Consider the following 19,373-nt stretch of genomic DNA (forward strand, 5'->3'; position numbering starts at 1 on the left):
ATGGACAACTTTTCCACTGCTAACCCTAGCTCTGAGTTTTCTTCAGTGGCAAACAGCAGCAAAGAGAAGAAGAAAGGTGGGAAGAGAAGCAGAGGAGTGAAGCTCTCGACTGATCCACAAAGCGTAGCTGCTAGGGAAAGGAGGCACAGGATCAGTGACCGTTTCAAGATCTTGCAGAGCTTAGTTCCAGGTGGGAGTAAGATGGACACGGTGTCAATGTTGGAAGAAGCTATTCACTACGTGAAGTTCCTCCAGACTCAAATTTGGCTTCATCAAACCATGATCAGCTTTTTCGATGAGGATCCATCTAGCTTAGACCTTGCTTCTTCTTTTCCTTCCCAACAGACCTTTAATGCACAAAACAGTTTAGCGGACCAAGAGGAACCATCACGACCAGTACCATTGCCGAATTCCTGCTTCCAATCTCCAGAGACCTTGACTTTGGATCCTTATGTGAAATACTATCATTGATCTCTGGTCCCTAAAGTGCTTGTTGGTGTTGTAGTTTGGTCATCCGACGCTTCCCAGAAAAGCATAAGCTGTCATACTGCATGTTACGCGTGAGTATTCGCGAGTATTATTTGATCAGGGGATGCGTGATAATGGAATATTGTAAATTACAATGATTCAGTGTCGCCCTTCATCCAAACATCTCGTAAGCATTTGCAATTCATATATCATACTCGCCAAAGCGTTGCATGGAAACCTAAACAATTTCAGAACCGTTCCATGGCATTGACTTATGAATTTCGCATATAGTACTACTGCACTGCATTCGATAATACGTGAACTCTCATCCCCACCCCCCCCCCCCCAAAAGGCCCTTCCGGGCTGCGCCCACCCGCGTAAGCGGACTCTAGGTCCTAACTTAAGGTACTATATATATGATTGATGTTGAATAAAATCCAAAAGGTACTTGTCAAAGCGACTGGACGTGGCTAATGGCTTGGTTTTGTGTAAGCTGCTTTATTTTTGTTTTAGTAAGTTTTAATGCATGGAAAGCTTGGATGACTAGCCAATGTGCCCTGCTGCCCTCTCATAATTTTTTTTTTAAATTATTAGTAAATTTGCATTTTATTCAACAATTACTAATAATTTTTATTAGCTTGGATTACTATAAGTAAATTTGCATATTCTTTTAAAAGATATTAAAAAGAAAAAAAGTGCAATTATATGAGTAGGGATCACTACAAAAAATTTTATTTTTAGGGATGAAATTTGTTAAGAACGAATTAAATTTCACAATAATAAAAATTATTATATATGCACATTCACAATCCATATGCAGTCAACAAGAGAATCAGTTTTGGATGCACATTCATTTTTTATGCATGCAAAAAGTAGTTGTCAGTTTTTAGACATTCACAATGCTAATGTTCACTGCCTATCAATATTTCTATATAATTTTTATGCACATTCACAACCCCATATGCATAAACTACATGATCACACTCTATAACATAGCATATAGATGAACCTAGGTGGTATAAAAAAAATAAGGAATTTCACCAACATATAACAACCCAAAATGATTAACAGACTCCGACATATGCAGTCCCAACAACTGCATATAGTTTTGACAAATATATGGTAGTCCCAACAGAGCATGTGCATTCCATTCAGCTGCATCCCAACTCTAGTTTTTACTATAGCATTTCCTAGTCTAGTTTTTGCTACACACCTACAACAACATGTAATTGTTGCCCATAGTCATAAACAATCGTATTTAAAGTCCAAAATAACAAAAAATCACAAAATTGCATAGGCAATAGTTGTCCAGCCACATGTATTTCAACCATATGTGACTGCCCAGCTACTAAAATTAATTGTAAAGTATTTAGTTATAATATTAAGTAGATAAGAACATCCCCAAAACATTATACTAAAGGTCACACATCTTCAAAATATTGAGATGAAAATGGAGATGTAGATGAAAATCATTTTTGTGAATTCTCAAAAACCTCTTTCTGAAGATTCAAGAAATACTCTTACTGCATTCCATTCATGCCAACAAGATCTTACTTCATAGTCTCCATATCAATCTTCCTCTTCTCTATATCATTCTTCCTTTCTTTCTCTACTAGTAATTCAACCTTATCAAAATAACCATTTGTCTTCTCTCCACCATACATATGACTCTGTCATTTCTCATACAAGTTAAGGCATCACCAAATTCAGCATTGGAAGCTTCTCTAACCTTTCTCTTTCTCTCATTTTCTTTCTCAACCTGCTTGCCTAGAGGTTTCTCATAAATGACCTCTATGTTGTCATCTATCATGTCGTCTCCTAGTGGAGTCGACTATACAATACCTAGGTACTTCCTATATGATTTCCTTTTCATTGACAATGTGGACATATGTTCTTGTCATTTTTGTTAGTGTCTCAATAGACACCAGTAATATTCCATGGTGTAAGTGGCCTTCTTAGTCTCTCTATACATAATTTTGGCTATTTCAATGTAAATATACCAAGTAGTAAGAATGTGGAAGAGAATTTTAGTAGCAAATTTTAAAATTGATGTAATTAGAAACACATACTTTGTTTTACTCTGTCGCACCACTTGGATCCAGAAGGTCCACAACAACACAAAACTTCTTTGTGCATTTTTAGATCACTGACCATCGATTGGTCAATGATCCTCCAAAACGATTTGTCATGCTAGGTTTTTTAGACTCATTGTAATAATCGTTACTTCTCTCCCACATTTGTGAAGATTTTTGAGTTATCCACCGTATATCATTCATGTTAATATTGAGCCAATCGGACAAGAGAAGATTATCCTCTTCTATGGTGAAAGACACACCTCGTTGTGTTTTCTTACTAGATGACATTTTTTCACCTTCCAATTATGTTGCTTGGAGTATAACATTATCATGTCTGCTAGCCATTAGGATGCTAGAGATACCTTATTCACCACTTTGCAATTGAGTGGTGAAGAAGAGATCTTCATCAAATGTAATGTCCATCCTTAATTCCCATATAATTGCATAAAACCAGATCTAGACTCATAATTCCAACTTATATATAAAAATAGATTCTAAAATGAATTCTATCCTTGATTCACTTTTTTTTTTTTTTTTTATGAGTATAACATTAATGACATACATTTAAGTTGTAAACACACAGTAATGACATCTATAAGCTGGATGCTTAGTAAATGGAAACAAATAGCAAGTGCTATAAACACTTGCTCAAACAACAGCTCAAACAAAACATATACTCTTAATGTAATGAATCAACTAGCAATGACATCTAGAAGTTGGATCCTCTGTAATGGAAATAAACATCAGCTGAAATAATTGTATACATTTCATTATTATACAAAATATTGTAAAAATTGTTTCTCATTAACCCATGCAGTGGCAACGTTTTAATGATAACCTTTTTGTGTTACTTATCAAGGGAAAGAAACATAGTTGGGGACCTTGAAATATAAGTTGGGGAGTTTGAAAATGGTGTTATGGTAAAACAATGACCTCACCAATCAAATCCCAGCAGGATTTTAATCACTCAAAATCTTGGATTTCAAATTTGATTTATTGAAAAGGAATTCCAAATCATTCTAACAAATAGGTTACAATGAACTTTAAATCCCTTCATTTCTAAAATTCATCCAAATAAAAAATTTGAAAATCATGAGATTTGAAGTCAAGACATTTTAAGTCTCTTGATTTAAAATCCAAATTCAAATTCAAATTCAAATTCAAATTTAAATTCGTATATTCAAACCCAACCTATAGAAAAAGGACTCATCACGCTATTACAATATCTATTACACAAACATGGCCCAAGTGTGAATGTGGTTAGTTTGGGTTATGCTGGTAGTTTTATCAACACCCAATTTGGGAAACAAAGACACTTTGGGTTTGTGTGGTATAGACTATAATATCATGTTTGTCTTATGAAATAATTTAGAAAGCTTTTAGTTTTAAAGCCTCCACTCCTCCATAGTGCTCTTAATATTCTCCATGTGATCCAAATTCTGGAGGGACTAGCTATTAATGTAGCTATAATGACATTGGCCAACGCCAGTGCTCTAAGACTATTTCGGTTTTAAAAAAGTTTTGTATAAAATATTTCAATTTCAATCTAAACATCATATGAGACCTTGAAATGTTTGTCTCTAATCATTTGTCTATAACAGTACACTCAATTGAAGTGTATTGTTTGGAAAAATGCTCTTTAATTAAGAGAGAGCATTTGTATTATATTTATAGAGTATAGATAATCTTAAAGAGAAAACCTGGAGATCAGCCCATCTATTTTTAGAAGAAAACTAGCCCTCCGATAGAAGCCCATCACGTAAGCATTTTTATCACTATTACCATGCATTTGCCTACACCCGAATAGCAACCCGTGTCTCGCTTTCTTCCTATTCGAACCCAAACCCATCCTCACCACACTCCATCCCAACCTAAACTCGACAACACCCTACTCATCCCCGACAGCAAAGAACACGACAACTGTCTCTCTAAAGAGCTCCATCTCACAAACCCACCCTCCCAGAGCCGCATCGACGGACTCACTACGACCCTACCAACCAAGAACATGCTTTTTTGATTGACGTGGTGGCCTCCCCTTTCTCGCTTAATCTTGGGATTACTTTTGCATTCCCAAGTTGAAGTTGTTTGAGTGGACAAGATAGCATCTGTCCACTTCCACTTCAATTTACCTGCTTTTAGTGAAATCGGAGGTGGCTGAGCTTCATTCTCCAGTTCTTCTCCTTCACCAGCTTCTTCCAAGTAATTTTTTTTCTTTTTTTATTTTTTTAACTAAAAGCTTCTACGGATTTCATACTAGGTCTCTCTCTCTCTCTCTCTCTCTCTCTCTCTCTCTCTCTCTCTCTCTCTCTCTCTCTCTCTCTCTCTCTCTCTCTCTCTCTCTCTCTCTCTCTGTGGAAGTATCAAGAAGTCAAACTCACTTCGTATTGTTACTATTTCTTGTTAATTTGTGTTGGTTACTGTTGTTAATGAGTTTTCTTCACGTAGTTGGGTTTGGTCTAAAGGTGGGGCATCTACTTTTGATGCTATGTTGTTGGATTGTGTCTGTAATTTCCATGAACTGGATTGTTTTGCTGGAGAAGACTCTTTAGAGCATTAGCATTGATCTATGCATATGCATATGCAAAGTCATATTTGCATAATATGATCCTAAAATCTTCCACATTGGCTTATGCATATCCAAATATTTAGCTACCTATGAATATTTCTTATCCAAATTTAGATAACCACTATTCACCCTACAAATAATATTTTAATCATTATTTATCTCTCCTCCCACTCTCTCTCACAATCCTTTCTTTTTCTCCATCATTCAACAACACAATAAATCTTCACTTGCACATTCATTTTATTATATTTTTAATATAATATATAAAAAAATTATATTTTTTATTATTGCATTTGTATTATTAATGTCAAATGTATGTAGTAGATGGTAATTTCAAAATATATATATAAAAAACTGATTTTAACAAAAAATTAATAATCATAAGCCAATATGATTTTATCTCAAATATGCATAAGTCAATATGAGAATTTTGCTTGAATGGCAAAGTGGATATGTAAAAGAGGTGATTTTGCATATGTATATTCATAGATCAATGCTAATGCTCTTAGTTGCAAGGGTAGAAGGGGTTTGTTCGTAGGGAAGAAGGTTTATATTTAGATGGGTTTTAATCAAATGCAAAATGAACAGATGATGAGTTTTTGTTACTTCCTCAAATTTCTTACATGTCTTTACATAAGTGGAGGGCTATTTTTTTCACATCTTCAAATGGGCTGGTCTAAAGCGTTTCTCAATCATCAAACCATATAAAAATACAATGGTGTAAATATTGGAGATCAATTAGATTAGGAAATCCTATCGATATCTAGATGTTGTTGGGTTTTGTCCTTGTCAGCTTGATCTCAATCTAGTTGTTGCTAGGCTTTGTCTTTATTAGATACTTCACTACAAGAAAATGGATTTTTTCTAGCGATTTTAAAATTGTTGCAAATAACATCGCTGCAAATAGACCTCATTTGTGGCGATTTCAATTTCGCCGTTGATTTTTTTTTGCAAATTTGGATTGGCTGATGGAGAATGGTACTGTTCAATTTTGCAATGACTTTTTTTAGCTATTGCGGCGATTTATGTCGTTGCAAAAAAATTTGTTACTGTAGCGGCATCTTATTTCCTTCGAATAGGAAAATCGCCATAATAAATAAATATTGCGGCTAAAATTGGCGTTGTAAAAGTCATATCTGGCCAATGAATGTTTATTTGCGGCGAATTATAATCGCTGGAAATGTGGTTTTAAAGGCAGGCGCGAATACGCACGAAAATTCTATTTTCCCCCCCCTCCCTTCGATTTTAACCCGTACAGTGCTAAAAAAATCCTGATTTCCCTTTCTTCCTCAAATTCGTCTTCTCCATTTTCTCTGTACCTGCAAATTAATCAAAACCGACCCATTTCTGTTGCTACACGGTTGTCCTCTTCCACCGAAAACCACCATTGACAGCAAATCTGCCTCCACCGATTTGGCTCCTGCGGCCAGCCTGTTCTACATTTCCTCTTAGCACGGTAAACACCAATTTTTTGTGTATTTCTCAGTTTTCTGCGATTTCCAGTTCAACAATTACCCTATTTTGACATTTTCTAAGTCGATTAATAAGGTTTCGTTGATCGCGTCCTCCCCGTCCTCTCCTCCACTCGGTTGTTGCCGATTAACATTGGTAAGATACTCTTATATAATTTCGGGATCTTTGAATCTGAAAACATGTCCTTTTTTGCACGAGAAAAATTTTGTTGTGCTGCATTTTGTTTACGTGTTGATATGGGTATTAGATGTTCATAATTTTTGGGTGATATTTTTAATTTGCACACCACAGTTTGATGGGTTTTTGCATGAAATCCCTACTTTGTGATGGGCACTTTCTCTGGGTTGCAGAGTATGTTGAGCTAGAACATTACTATTCCAATTTGTGTTAAGTTTGTCTTCAATGGTTTGATATAGGTGTCAAAATGTGTTACTGGTTTGTGAATTTGTTGTTGGGTAAAGCAACGTAATTTGCACCGAAATGAAGGACCTCTTTTATCCATCAGTTTCTGTTTCTCTTGAGTTTGAGAGCTGTAAATGGAGGACCATGGAATGCCCATTTAAACATGCCTATAGGCAGGGTATTTCTTTCTTCTTTCAGCTTCTTTCTTCTTCTTCTTTTTTTTCTTTGGATCTGCATGTATTTATGTGGTGATTGTCGTCTTCTTTATTTATCCGTAATTTCTTTTGCTTTTTGGTGTACTCATGTTGTTTCTACCTTAAGCTATTAAAATGGGTTGTGGTCCTGATAACTCCTTATCAGTGTCTCCATCACCTTTTTATTGCTTTATACTCTATGTGTGTTTGTGTTCTTCTAATTTCCAAATTAGGTTTATATAGAAATTGGATACAATATTTGTCGTGGCTCTTTTCTTGAAGTGAAATTTCACCGTAATTTCTTCATCGAAATCTCAATGATTGCTTTGAGACATTGACTAAGCTATCCCATTATAATCTTGTGGCATCAAGCTAAGGAGTAGTTTGGAACATTTTGAAATAATTCTATCTTCAGAAATTAGGAGTTAAAGCTCATCATGAAGAATAGGGATCATCTGTCGAGTATATTCAATATGATATATACCCAACGGAAAAATGGGTAAATTGTAAAGAAAAAACATGAAGAAATTAGGACATTTGCAGCACTTTCTCTAATTAAATTAAGTCTCTCCAATCTTTGAGATGAGTGAGTACTTCTCTGGCCTTCTAGCTCTTTCCAGACCCTCAATTGATCATGGTGGTGACACTAGTTATTTTTTAATAATTTAAGTGAAGTGATTGTTTAGCCACCTTTCTGCATTTATAAATATTTTTACTCATACCTTGTAAGATTGAAGCATACAAAAAGTAGATTCTAGATAGGAGGAGGAAGTTCTCGGTATGCGAAAAAAAGCTAAGTATAAAAGCAACTACTAGGATATCACCCATGGAAATCCCATCAAACATTTTTTTTTAAAGTGTCATCACTTAGATGAATACATGTTGGTTAAAGATACATGTTATATTTGGATGAGTGCCTGTAAAATTTGTTGTTGTACTTATTGGCACCATCCTAACTACTCTTTAGTCCTTTGGGGCGTGTTATTTCCATTTATTTTACCTTCCAGCCTCCCATTCCATTACTTATTCTTCTTTTCTTAGCAATTAAAGTGTCTCCTGAAGATTCTGTTGGCACTGCTGCTTTTCTGTCTTCACATTTCTTTTATTGCAGAACTTTCCTAGTGAATGCTTGCTACTAGTGAATGAGATGCTTGGTTCTATTGATGAAAATGAGCCGCTTCAGGTTTGCCCTTGCTCCTGGCCTTTAAAGTACAAACTTTTGGATTCTATTGTATCTTTTTTGTGTCATGTGATTAAAATTTTTTTACGAAACTTAAGGAACTTTCCAGCCCGTGACTTTTAGAGTCTCTTAGACTCACACAGGACATCGGGTATACACTAAAGAATTATGAGGTCCTCATCTCAAGCTGGTGTATCAAGATTTTTAGGCTTGATTTTGTGTTCTCTACTGAATATATTCTACCATTGGTTGACTTGACCATTGTGATGAGCAATTTATAGTATTTCCTTTTAGATAATTGATAGAGATAACATTTCTGCATCTTGGGCTTAGCGACTTGGGCTTTGGGTCTAGTTGCACCATTTTGGATATACTAGTTGCACCATTCTGGCTCTGCTTATGTATTACTTTGTTGATGTAGGGAATCTTTTTTTTTTAGTACGTCCTGAAATCTATAACCAAGTGCATGTCATGAATCAAATAATTGAAAACCTTCAAGCATTTAAACTTTTTATAGTTTGAGCCTCCAAAGAAATTTCATAATATACAATATCGTTATGAACCAATTGTTAACTTTATTTACTTTACATAAACTAGATGATCTCTTGATGTCATCTAGTCACTGCTTATGAAACATAGTACAAATGTGGTTGTATATGCAGCGCCAGGTTTCATATTGCTTTTATCTTCTAGTCATTTATTTATTTTCTTCTTTTTTTTAGATTTAGAAAAACAAAAAAAGAATAGTTGATTGATCATATGAATCTTCCATATGAGAATAGCTTGGTAACTTTTCACTTAAATTGCTTGCAGAAAGGAGTATAACCGCTCTGTTTCCACACCCTGCTTAGGTAGCGTAGGGAAAACGTTCTGTACAGCTAACTGAGCGGTGTGTGAGCTTCCTCCTCTCTTTCATCCCAATGACTAGGCTATAACTCGTACCTGTCTCGAGCTTATTGGAAATAAAGTTGTTGCTTGTGTTGGAAATACTAGTGAAACGTTTCACTAGTATTTTTTTTATTTATTTTTGTAACAGATTATTTTTAGATCTAATGTATTACTGATGGATGGATTTTATAATACTATCTAGTCTTGTGCTCTATTTGTGAAATTGCAATGAGAAGGACATGGCAAAACATCTAAGGGTAAGATGTTTAATATCTCATGATTTAAAGATTTGACCCTAGATGCTCTTAGAATTTGGACCCTAGATTTGACTTTTTTTTTTTTTTAAATTTCAGTTTGGTTTAGGTTAATGTGGAAGAGCTTGTGCTAGATATATTCCTCTCTCACTCATTTGTTTCATTGGTCTGATTTGCTTGTTTCCTTGTTGGGATTATAGTGTTTATTGTAGTGATTATAGTGTTTGTTCATTATCCAATGCTAATGCTTGAGTGTGTATTAATTTACAAGAAAAGATAAATGATTTAAGAGCTATCTTGGCATTTAATCTTTTGTTTGTCTTGTTCGATTTTTTTAATCTTTATTTGCAGCATTTAATATAATTATAGGGAAAAAAAAACAAGCTTGGTGGTTGAACATTGCCTTCTCATACTCATGTACATGTAAATTAAATAGGTCTAAGGGGGCACATAGAAGAGAGAGATATTGGAGATTTGAAAAAGAAATTGGATAATTAATGTATATGACAGAGATTTGACTTGGGAACATAATTTGGTTAGTCATTAGTGGAGTTTTAGGTTCTTTTATTTCCACTGACCCAGATGATAAAGAAATGATTAGAGATCATAAGGGTGGCAGTCAGGAAACATAACAACTGAAAACAAGCTATTTGTTGCTAAATGTGTTTTGGTTTTGTTGGAGACTGTATGTCACCTAGAACATGATCAAGGACAGATCCAAGCTTTGTTGTCCTACTTTCTTGCTCTGCCTGCCCCCTTCCCCACACACCCAAAAGAAAAAAAAATGTATCTTCAAAAGGGGGAAAACATTAATGGCTAAACATCTGGTCAACGTGTTTGATTCATTCTTTGTCTCTCTAGCATAGCAAATGTTGTTATGCTCTTTGGTTTGTCCTATATATGCCAACACATCTATATATATGAGAGAGAGCTCAAGTAGTATTGCATGTGGCTGTCAATGTTTTAGGAATATATAGTTATCAATATGTTTTCTATATAATATTCAAGTATAAAACTATGCTAATTAATGTATGAAGAGTTATATATAATTTGAAAAATGGAAAAAGTTTTATCAGATGGTTATAAGTAGTTACTTATAAAAAAAAACATGGCCTAATCTGACACTTTTCTTGCTTGCGGGTGGAACCTGTTTTTGTGATTCATGCCTTTAGATGCTCTACATGTGTTTAACATGTAGGTGATTTTAGTGCAGTGATGTTTAACATGTAAGTGATTTTATTGCAGTGATAGGTAGAGCTCTACATGTGGTTCATGCCATCTGTTATGTGGTTCTATTTTAGTGCAGTGATGTTTTAGTGCAGTGTCATTTTAGTGCAGAAGACAGTTGTGGTTCTGTTTTTGTGCATTTGAGTTGTGAGTCTTTTTTGTGCATCTGTGTTGTGGATCTGTTTTGTGCATATGAGTTGTGGTTCTGGGTAGGTGTGTTAATTATTTTGGTATTGTTTTAAATATACTACTATATAATATTGATGGCTCCTCACCTTCTGTTGTGAGGAATTTAAGGTGATTAGGGTACTTTAATGTTCATGTGGAATATGGATGCAAAGTTTCCATGTGTTTCAATCACATAATACTCTGCTATAACTTTTTTGTTTTACTATCATCAACGTAGATTATCTACATTGATGATACTATAAAAAGATATCATACGGATAATAGTACTTTGCTTGATGGTTTGGAATACTAGTGAAACGTTTCACTAGTTCCTTTTTTTTTTTTTGTGTAAAAGATTATTTGCGGCGACTTTAAGTTGCCACAAAAGGACTATTTATCGTCAAAATTATATTTTTGCGACGATAATCGTATGTCGCAAATAAGTTGCGTCGAACATGGTATCGCCACGAAAAGGGCTATTTGCGACGATTTTAGGGATTAGAAGAGAAAATGATCTCACTATTAGCGGCGGAGATTTAACCTATTGCGAGGAAACTTTTCATCGAAAATAACTATTCCGAATGATGTAGGAGTGGATCTGTATAGCTAATTGTAGCGATTAGAGAGGTAATTGCGGCGACCAATAATCGCCGCAAAATAGTAACTAATTGCTACTAATTTTGACATTCGCTAATTGTATGTAAAAAAAAACATATAATTCCGACCAACATGCGTCGAATGAAATTGCGATGGAAATAAGTATTTGTGGCGATTTTCTAGGGTATTAGTGACGAAATTTGGCACTGCAAAAAGACTCTTTTCTTGTAGTGAGCTTGCACTACGTTATCAGATAATGCTTCAACAGCCCCCATAAGATGTCAACGATATGATAATTACTCGGTAAGAACCGAACGTCAAGATTGCCAGATGTCATTTTATCTCTAACAAAATGGAAGTTGAGTTCTATATGCTTAGTGCTAGTGTGAAAGGCAAGAATATTGAGGCCGAGGTAGGTGGCACTGATGTTGTCACACCATAACATCGATGGCTTATCTGTATAAACTTCAAGCTTACAAAGTAAGGATTGAAACCAAACCAATTCAATAGTGATGTTAGCAAGAGTGCGATAATCAGCTTCAGTGCTCGAGCTAGCCACAACATGTTGTTCCTTAGCACTCCAAGAGAGAAGATTAGGACCTAGGATCACACAAAAGTCGTCGATGGACCTTCTTTCATCAGGGCAGCAAGCCTAGTTTGCATCGAGAATCCCATGAGCTGTGTTGATTATGAGTGCCTGAGGAGGAGACCATGATGGATGGTGTGTTTGATATAACATAGTATGCATTTGACAACCTGCCAGTGAACAGTAGTTGTTCTGTGAAGGAATTGATAGACCTTATTGACTGCAAACGCTAGATTAGGAAAAGTGATGTAGATGTGTTGGAGTCCACCCACAATACTCCTATATAGTCTTGGGTCGTGAAATGGGTCTCTTGTAAATAGAGAGAGTGGGGTAGCAGATGACATGGGGTTTGAAATAAGCTTAGTAGTTATTATATTTGCACACTATAAGAGGTCAATGATGTAGCATCATTGAGTAAGAAGTAAACCATCCGGGACAGGCAGAGCCTCAATGCCAAGAAAAAAGTGTAACTAACCCAAGTCTTTGACTACTGATCATTCAAAGCTCAAGTTGCGAAATAGAGTGGAGATATCACTAAGATTAGAACCTGTGATAATGATGCCATCAACGTAGATGAGTAAGTAGTATCAGTGGTCCATCCCAATAGATGAACATGGAAGAATTTGAATTAGTGTCATCAAATCTAAGGTCAATGTGGCGGAGGCGTGATAACCATGCCCGTGGTGCTTGTTTGAGGCTCTAGAGAGCCTTGCAAAGCTTGCATAAATGGTTTAGAATTTGTGGATAGATAAAACCAGGAGGCTGGGTTATGTATACATCCTCTGTGATATGTCGAAGTAAAAAGGTATTTTGTATGTCAACTTGTTGGATACGCCACCAGCAAGAAATAACGATAAGAAAGAACTTCTTTCCCAAATTTGATAGGTTGATTATTTATTATGATCTCATTAATTATTAATTTAAATAATTGAATAAATTTAGAAAACACATATTTATCTCCTCTAGGTGTATTTGGGATATGTACATTTTTTTACTGTAGATTGCCAAGAGAATTAAAAAAAAAAAAAATTATAGTCGAGAAGTTTCTGGTGAGGCACTAACTTACCACGTTCATAGATAGACATGTTTTCTAAAATATTGAAAATGTCCACTCAACATGCTGCATCAGCAAAAGTATTAAAAATTGAGTAATGATACACTCATAATATTTTGTACAACGTATTGTATAACAATATATTAAATTAGGGATATATTTGTAAAATCATCTTACTTTTATAAGATGATTTTATAAATATATCCCTTATTTAATATATTATTGTACAATGTATTGTACAATATGTTATAGGTAAATCATTTTCTTTAAAAATTATTTAAAAAGAAAATAAAATTGAAAAAAATGTGAAATATAAAAACAAAACATATAAAACATACATTATAAAAATTTAGAAAACATTAAACAACGAAATTAAAAAAGAAACATATTGAAGACGTAACAGAAAATAGGAAAAGTACGGTGCACTTGGGTGAGATAATCCAGTGGGTGGCTGCTGGTGGGCCTCTCATGCCACTCAATAGGTGGCGAACAAGGGTTACCGATCGAGGTTGCCAAGCCACCGCTCACGGGCAGCCCTTTTTTTTTTTTTTTCATTTTTTAATTTTAATATATTTTTTAGAAAATCTATTTTTTTTACTAAAGTACAATTAATTCATTTTATAGGTGTCTTTTCTATGTGGTTTCTATTTTTTAAATTTAATAAATGTTCAGGTGTCGTACCATAATAGTGTGTACAAGAGCCATCGATCGGCTTATCACGTGGTGGGATTTCATTCATAATCCTTAATATTTTCTTGGCATTTATAATTTGAAAAATGATGTATACACAATATTTTCTAACACATTTCACAATAATATTTTAAATGTGCGGTAATTTTGTAAAACATAATAACATTACTTTATAAAAATACCTTTATGTGAAATGTGTTTAATATTATTATATACAAAATAGGCTTTATAATTTTGCTTCTCTCTCCTCGAGTGCAAGTTTCACATACAGTTGATTTGGCCGTCCTTAGAACTTGACCACAGACCTTTTGATCTTATAAACGATACACATACAGTTCATCTAGCAACCTTGAACCATCAAAAGGGCAACAGACTTCCAACGGGCACGCGAGGCATACAAGCAGGCTGCACTTCTGGCGTTCCTCAGTTATTGTACGTGTTCAGGTATGCATGCTACAAGTGCTTCTGGTTTCTTTACAAGTTTTATGAGTCGCCCACCTGTTTGATGAAGTTTCTGAAAGATTTTCCACACGCCTCTGCCATGCTTTCTGTCCATATCATACCAGGAAAGAAACACCCATTCTCACTTTAGTTCAAAAGGAGACTACTTCTAAACTGAAAGGGCTACTCAGTTACATGTTTGGATCATCTACTAATCCTCTCTCTCATGGGTCGATAATTCTGTAGGTATATACAAAAAAAAAAAATGAATTCTATGGATAAAACGAGAGCCTAAAAAAAAAAAACAAAGAGAGAGAGAGAGAGAGAGAGAGAGAAGAAAGATGTACTTTGATGGCACAACCACACTATGAAGAAGACGAGGATGTAGAGGAAGAGGAGGAGATCATAGGTGAGCTACGGCATATACATTTCGGGTCGTGGATGACCCTCTTCCTACTAATGTCAAGTTTGGAACAAAAAACACAGTATCGCCCTCGAAATTCTTCATTTTCCGTTCCATCTTCATCATCATAGTCTTCTATGCTGTCATCTTCAATATCTTCCTCTGCCTCAAGCTTGCCATCTTTGCTACCCGTGTAAGACAATCCCATCATTGTAAGAATCACCAGAATAATCTTATCAGTGCTATCGTTGTACCATCTTCTTCCTTTCTCCCAAAACATCAGGGGAGCAACAAACAATGCTGCTCCTACCCCAAAGCCAAGCCCAGTCAGTATGAACTGCCAATCAAATCCAATCAGCATATATGATGTTGTTTCTGGAGATTTTGGTGCTGCTGACGGTGGAGTCCCTCCAGCATTGCAAATCTTCTTAAGAGGACTGCCACATAATCCTTTGTTTCCTACGTAGGAACTTTCAGAGAAAGTAGAAAATTGGTAGCCAATTGGAATCTGCCCCACCAGTTCATTGAAGGAGAGGTCTAGGAATGAAAGGAAAGTAAGACTTTCTGCAAGTTGCATAGGAATCTCCCCTGTAAGCTTGTTTCTTGACAAGTCCAATGACTCCAACTGTGTCAAATTTGCTAGAGATTTTGGGATATGTTCAGAAAGAGCATTATGCGACAAGTTTAGAACATATAGTGATGAGAGTCCACCAAATGCTTCTGGTATTTGCCCCTCAAGATTGTTGCAGGAAACGTCAATCGAGGTGAAAAGCGTTAGAATCTTCACAAATTCGAGATTGAAACCTTTAACCGTAATTGTGACTGCATCTTGATAATAAAAGTTACCAAATCCCAGGAATTTAAATCGAAGGTGATTGAGCTCTGATTCGGTCTCATCTTCAGTTTTCAACATAGCCTTCCAGGTATGAAAGCATTTTATTGGAAGGTTACCAGTGAAACTGTTCGAAGCTACATCCAAAATTTGAAGCATGGGCCAAGTGGCACTATGCCCTGGACAACCAAGGGACTTGCTAAAGTTGTTAGAGCGCAAAACAAGGACACGCAATACGGATGCGTTCTTCAAGTGACATGGGAAGATATCCTCAATGTGGTTGTTACCAATATTAAAGACCTCCAACCTTGTGCAATTTGCCAAAGATTTAGGTATATGCCCTACAAGTTGGTTTCCATTGAGATCTAAAGTTTGCAATCCACAGTTGTCTGAAAATGTATCGGGAACAATGCCGTGGAGATTGTTTCTCCCGAGATTCAGCACCCCAAGAGTCGTACTCATCCCGACCAAACAATTTGGAATCATGCCACTGAAGGAATTATTAGACAGATCTAGAACTCGGAGGTATGTTGCATTGCAAATTGATGCAGGTATGCTCCCTTTGAATTTATTGCTTGAAAGAGAGAAGAAATAAGCATAAGAAATGAAGACACCAATGTTATCTGGTATGACAGAGCTGAAATTATTCCTTGAGAAATCCAAATACGTGGCAGATGGTGGGAGAACTGAGAGTTGCCCTTGGAGTCGGTTGGAATGAATGTCCAGGATAGTCAGAGAAGAGACATTGAGTGAAGATCCTTCTAGACTCACCAAATTGTTAAAAGAAAGATTTAACTGTAGAAGAACAGGCAGTTTCCATATCCAGTTGGGTATCTCTCCACCAATCTCGTTATCTGAAAGGTCTAGAACTGTTAATTTGGATTGGTTTCTCAAAAAATCAGGAAATACTTTCAATTTGCTGGAAGCCAATTTTAACGTGGTGATGTTGGGAAAGGAGGGGGACGGAGAATCAGTTCTATCATATTCACTTAATAAGCTGTTGTAGGAAAGATCAAGATTGGAAAGATTTCTCAACTGCTCGATCATATTTAGCTTGAAAGAGCCATTGAAGTTATTTGAAGAAAGTGAGAGGATCTTAAGACCTCGAAGATCAAAGACAGACACAGGGATTGCCCCTTCCAAATTGTTGCTGCTCAAATCAAGGACGTGAAGTACATTAGAAATGTTGGAAAAAAGATTTAGTTGACCAGAAAAATGGTTGTTGGAAAGTTGTAGAGTCTGCAATGATAAATGGGAAAACAAAGAGGCTGGAATGCTTCCATTCAGAGAATTGTAACTCAAGTCAAGGTTTACCAGATTCTTCAGCTCTTGCCAGTGAGTAGAAGTAATCTGACCTGTTAAATCGTTATGAGAAAGGATTATTTGAGTCAGATTCTTGGCCTTGCTGAAGGATGGAATTGGTCCCGTGAAATTGTTGGATGACATGTCCAAATAAAGCAATTGGGTAAGATTTGCCATTGTAGTTGGAATTGATCCGCTGAAATTACAATTTGAAAAATCCATTCTAGACAACATGGTAAGGTTACCGATAGAATGCGGCAATTTTCCCGAGAAATTTGTGTGGCTAAGTACCAGGATTCGAAGATACCCATTCTGACGAAAATCTGGCAAGGAACCACGGAGTTGTAGATTATTAGACAAGTCAAGAACCTCTAGTGTAGGCACCTGGAAGATCTTTTCTGGAAATAAGTGAAACAACCCACTAGAACTGAGACGCAAGGACGTCAAATTTGTGAAATTTGCGAAGAAGTCTGGAACTGCAGCAGACAAGTTGTTATTATCCAGACGAATGCTTGAGAGGGACTGAAGATTTAATAAGGAGGGATCCAATGGGCCTAAAAGATTGCAATTTGACAAGCTCAATACCCTCAAATTGGTCAGTGATGATGATAAAGCCCCACACCACTCGTTCCCTTGTTCTGATATGTTTACACCATCAAGATGAAGTTCTATAAGCTCCGTAAAGTTCTGAACCAACATCTCTAAATTTGGATTCTCAAGTTTTAGTGGAGGAATTTCAGAGGGGAAGTAAAGGGTAGATAAATCAAGAATAACCAACCTTCTCAAACTCGAAAGCTCAATCGGAATCTGACCTGCAAAGCCAGCATTTGATAGGTTCAAATGACTCAAATTCGTCAATTTCTCAAACCCTGACGGAATCTGAGAATAGTTGAATTTGTTATATGCCAAACTTAGGTTCTGGAGGTACTGAAGACTGAAGAGGCTGCTGGAATTGTCGAGTCCACCGGAGATTGTTTCACTGCTCAAGTCGAGCCAAATAACACGTCCCTCGCGGCTGCAATTTACACCTTGCCACAGACAGCAATCGAAACTCTGATTCCAGTATCTCAGTTTTGTGGAGGACGCTATGTCGAATTGGAGGCTGTTGTTCAATTGGAGCAACAAGTCTTTCTGATCGTCCAAACATTGGCCAAAGACTAGAAAGATCGAGAAGCCGGGCAAAATTGAGCATATGGGTATCAAGAAAATCGATAGAAAGAACGGAATTCTCATTGCAAGCTGCAAACAATCGATGAGCTGATGAAATTAATGGCGGATTGACGAAGATAAAAAATCCCATGAACCTGTGGATCTGAGTCGTGTGGGTGGTTGGCGACCAAAAACCATTCGGATTTGGAAACCCAAGAGAGGAAGAGAGGGTTTGAAAGAGAAGGGTGTAGTCAACAGAGAGGAGCGGTCGAAGTAAAGCGCGTGTAATTGTATAATGTTAGATGCCCTATCTCGGAAAAGACGCGTTTGAGTTTGATCATTGATGGCGTTTCTTTATTCCATGGATGACTTTTCAAGCTTACGAGTGGAAAATGGAAATGCTTCTGCCGGGTTAGAAAATATCAAAACCCAATTCCATGACTTTACCTGTTTTGAAAATTAGACTAATGAATAATTGAGTTACTAAAAGCTCGTTTGTTTTTAGAGATAAGATAAAATGAGATAAAATGAGATGAGATTAAAATTAAAAAATTAAATAAAATATTATTAGAATATATTTTTTAATATTATTATTATTTTAAGATTTAAAAAAGTTGAATTATTTATTTTATTTTATATGAAAATTTTAAAAAATTGTAATGATGAGGTGAGATGAGACCGTTAATTAAACTAATTTCTATTCAGATTTATTTTATTAAAGACATATTTTATGTTTTTCTTTTTCTTTTAAAATTTTTTTAGTTCGAATAATTAAAGACTTCAAAAAAAAAAAAAAAAACCACTAAAGAGTGTTGAGTTTTCTAACTTTTCTCAATCATGATGAAAAACTCAACATGAAGAGGGAAAAACGTGGTAAGCCCACATCCTGTAAAACCGAAAAGTCGTTTTCTTGTAATCATGGTCATGTTGGCCACCTCTTATATGTAATTAGCTTCTTTTCTATGGATGATAATTTTAATCAGACTTCTTCTATTATCATGATCATGATCAGCAAGGAAGAGAAAGTTGTAGTTCATAGAAACAAAATGTGTTGTCATGGTTGAATGTTGGTTTATTTGTATAAAATTAAATTATTTTATTTCATTTTATATAATGATTATAATTTTTTAAAATTTTTAAATAAAATATAATAAATAATTTAATTTTTTTAAATTTTTAAATAATAAAAAATATTATAAAAATATTTTATTTAATTTTTAATAAAATATCATCTCATCTATAATCAAACTATTCGAAATCCTTATGCCCTCAAAAGATAGAAAAAATACTGATGATAGGGCGGGATTTTGGAATCCAACTCTGATGTGAACGGGGGAGAAAAGCTTGAAAAAGTAATGAACCGGATAAGAACAACAAAAATATATTATTTTTTTTCATAAAAATAATGTACGGAATATGTTAAA

The 19,373-nt window shown here is 35.5% G+C and overlaps 2 protein-coding genes and 1 long non-coding RNA gene across 5 annotated transcripts; 2 read left to right on the top strand and 1 right to left on the bottom strand.

Moving 5' to 3' along the window:
* On the top strand, positions 1-471 carry LOC108995136 (transcription factor LAX PANICLE 1-like). Its single transcript, XM_018970637.1, has one exon. It carries the CDS (start codon positions 1-3, stop codon positions 469-471), a length of 471 nt encoding a protein of 156 aa, XP_018826182.1.
* Positions 472-6,330: 5,859 nt separating this feature from the next.
* Positions 6,331-9,552, top strand: LOC118348266. 2 transcript variants are annotated; one of them, XR_004801361.1, is made up of 5 exons: positions 6,331-6,565; positions 6,658-6,717; positions 6,999-7,162; positions 8,290-8,361; positions 9,172-9,552. It is a non-coding gene; the product is annotated as an uncharacterized LOC118348266 (long non-coding RNA). The 2 variants fall into 2 exon arrangements; XR_004801360.1 differs by lacking the exon at positions 6,999-7,162 and having other exon boundaries at positions 6,349-6,565; positions 9,172-9,549.
* A 4,420-nt stretch (positions 9,553-13,972) lies between these two features.
* Positions 13,973-18,342, bottom strand: LOC108995172 (receptor-like protein 6). 2 transcript variants are annotated; one of them, XM_018970674.2, is made up of 2 exons: positions 14,611-18,342; positions 13,973-14,503 (listed from the first exon to the last, which is right to left on the bottom strand). In XM_018970674.2, the coding sequence occupies exon 1, from the start codon at positions 18,031-18,033 to the stop codon at positions 14,629-14,631; it is 3,405 nt and encodes a 1,134-aa protein (XP_018826219.1). In that variant the 5' UTR covers positions 18,034-18,342; the 3' UTR covers positions 13,973-14,503; positions 14,611-14,628. The 2 variants fall into 2 exon arrangements, with proteins under 2 accessions (XP_018826219.1, XP_018826220.1); XM_018970675.2 differs by having other exon boundaries at positions 13,979-14,370.
* Positions 18,343-19,373: the final 1,031 nt, after the last annotated feature.

Source organism: Juglans regia, chromosome 4 (assembly GCF_001411555.2).
Source record: "Juglans regia cultivar Chandler chromosome 4, Walnut 2.0, whole genome shotgun sequence".
Classification (NCBI taxonomy): Eukaryota; Viridiplantae; Streptophyta; class Magnoliopsida; order Fagales; family Juglandaceae; genus Juglans; species Juglans regia.

Coding starts and splice junctions, on each gene's coding strand:
- LOC108995136 (XM_018970637.1), top strand. CDS start 1: ATGGACAACTTTTCCACTGCTAACCCTAGCTCTGAGTTTTCTTCAGTG.
- LOC108995172 (XM_018970674.2), bottom strand. CDS start 18,033: ATGAGAATTCCGTTCTTTCTATCGATTTTCTTGATACCCATATGCTCA.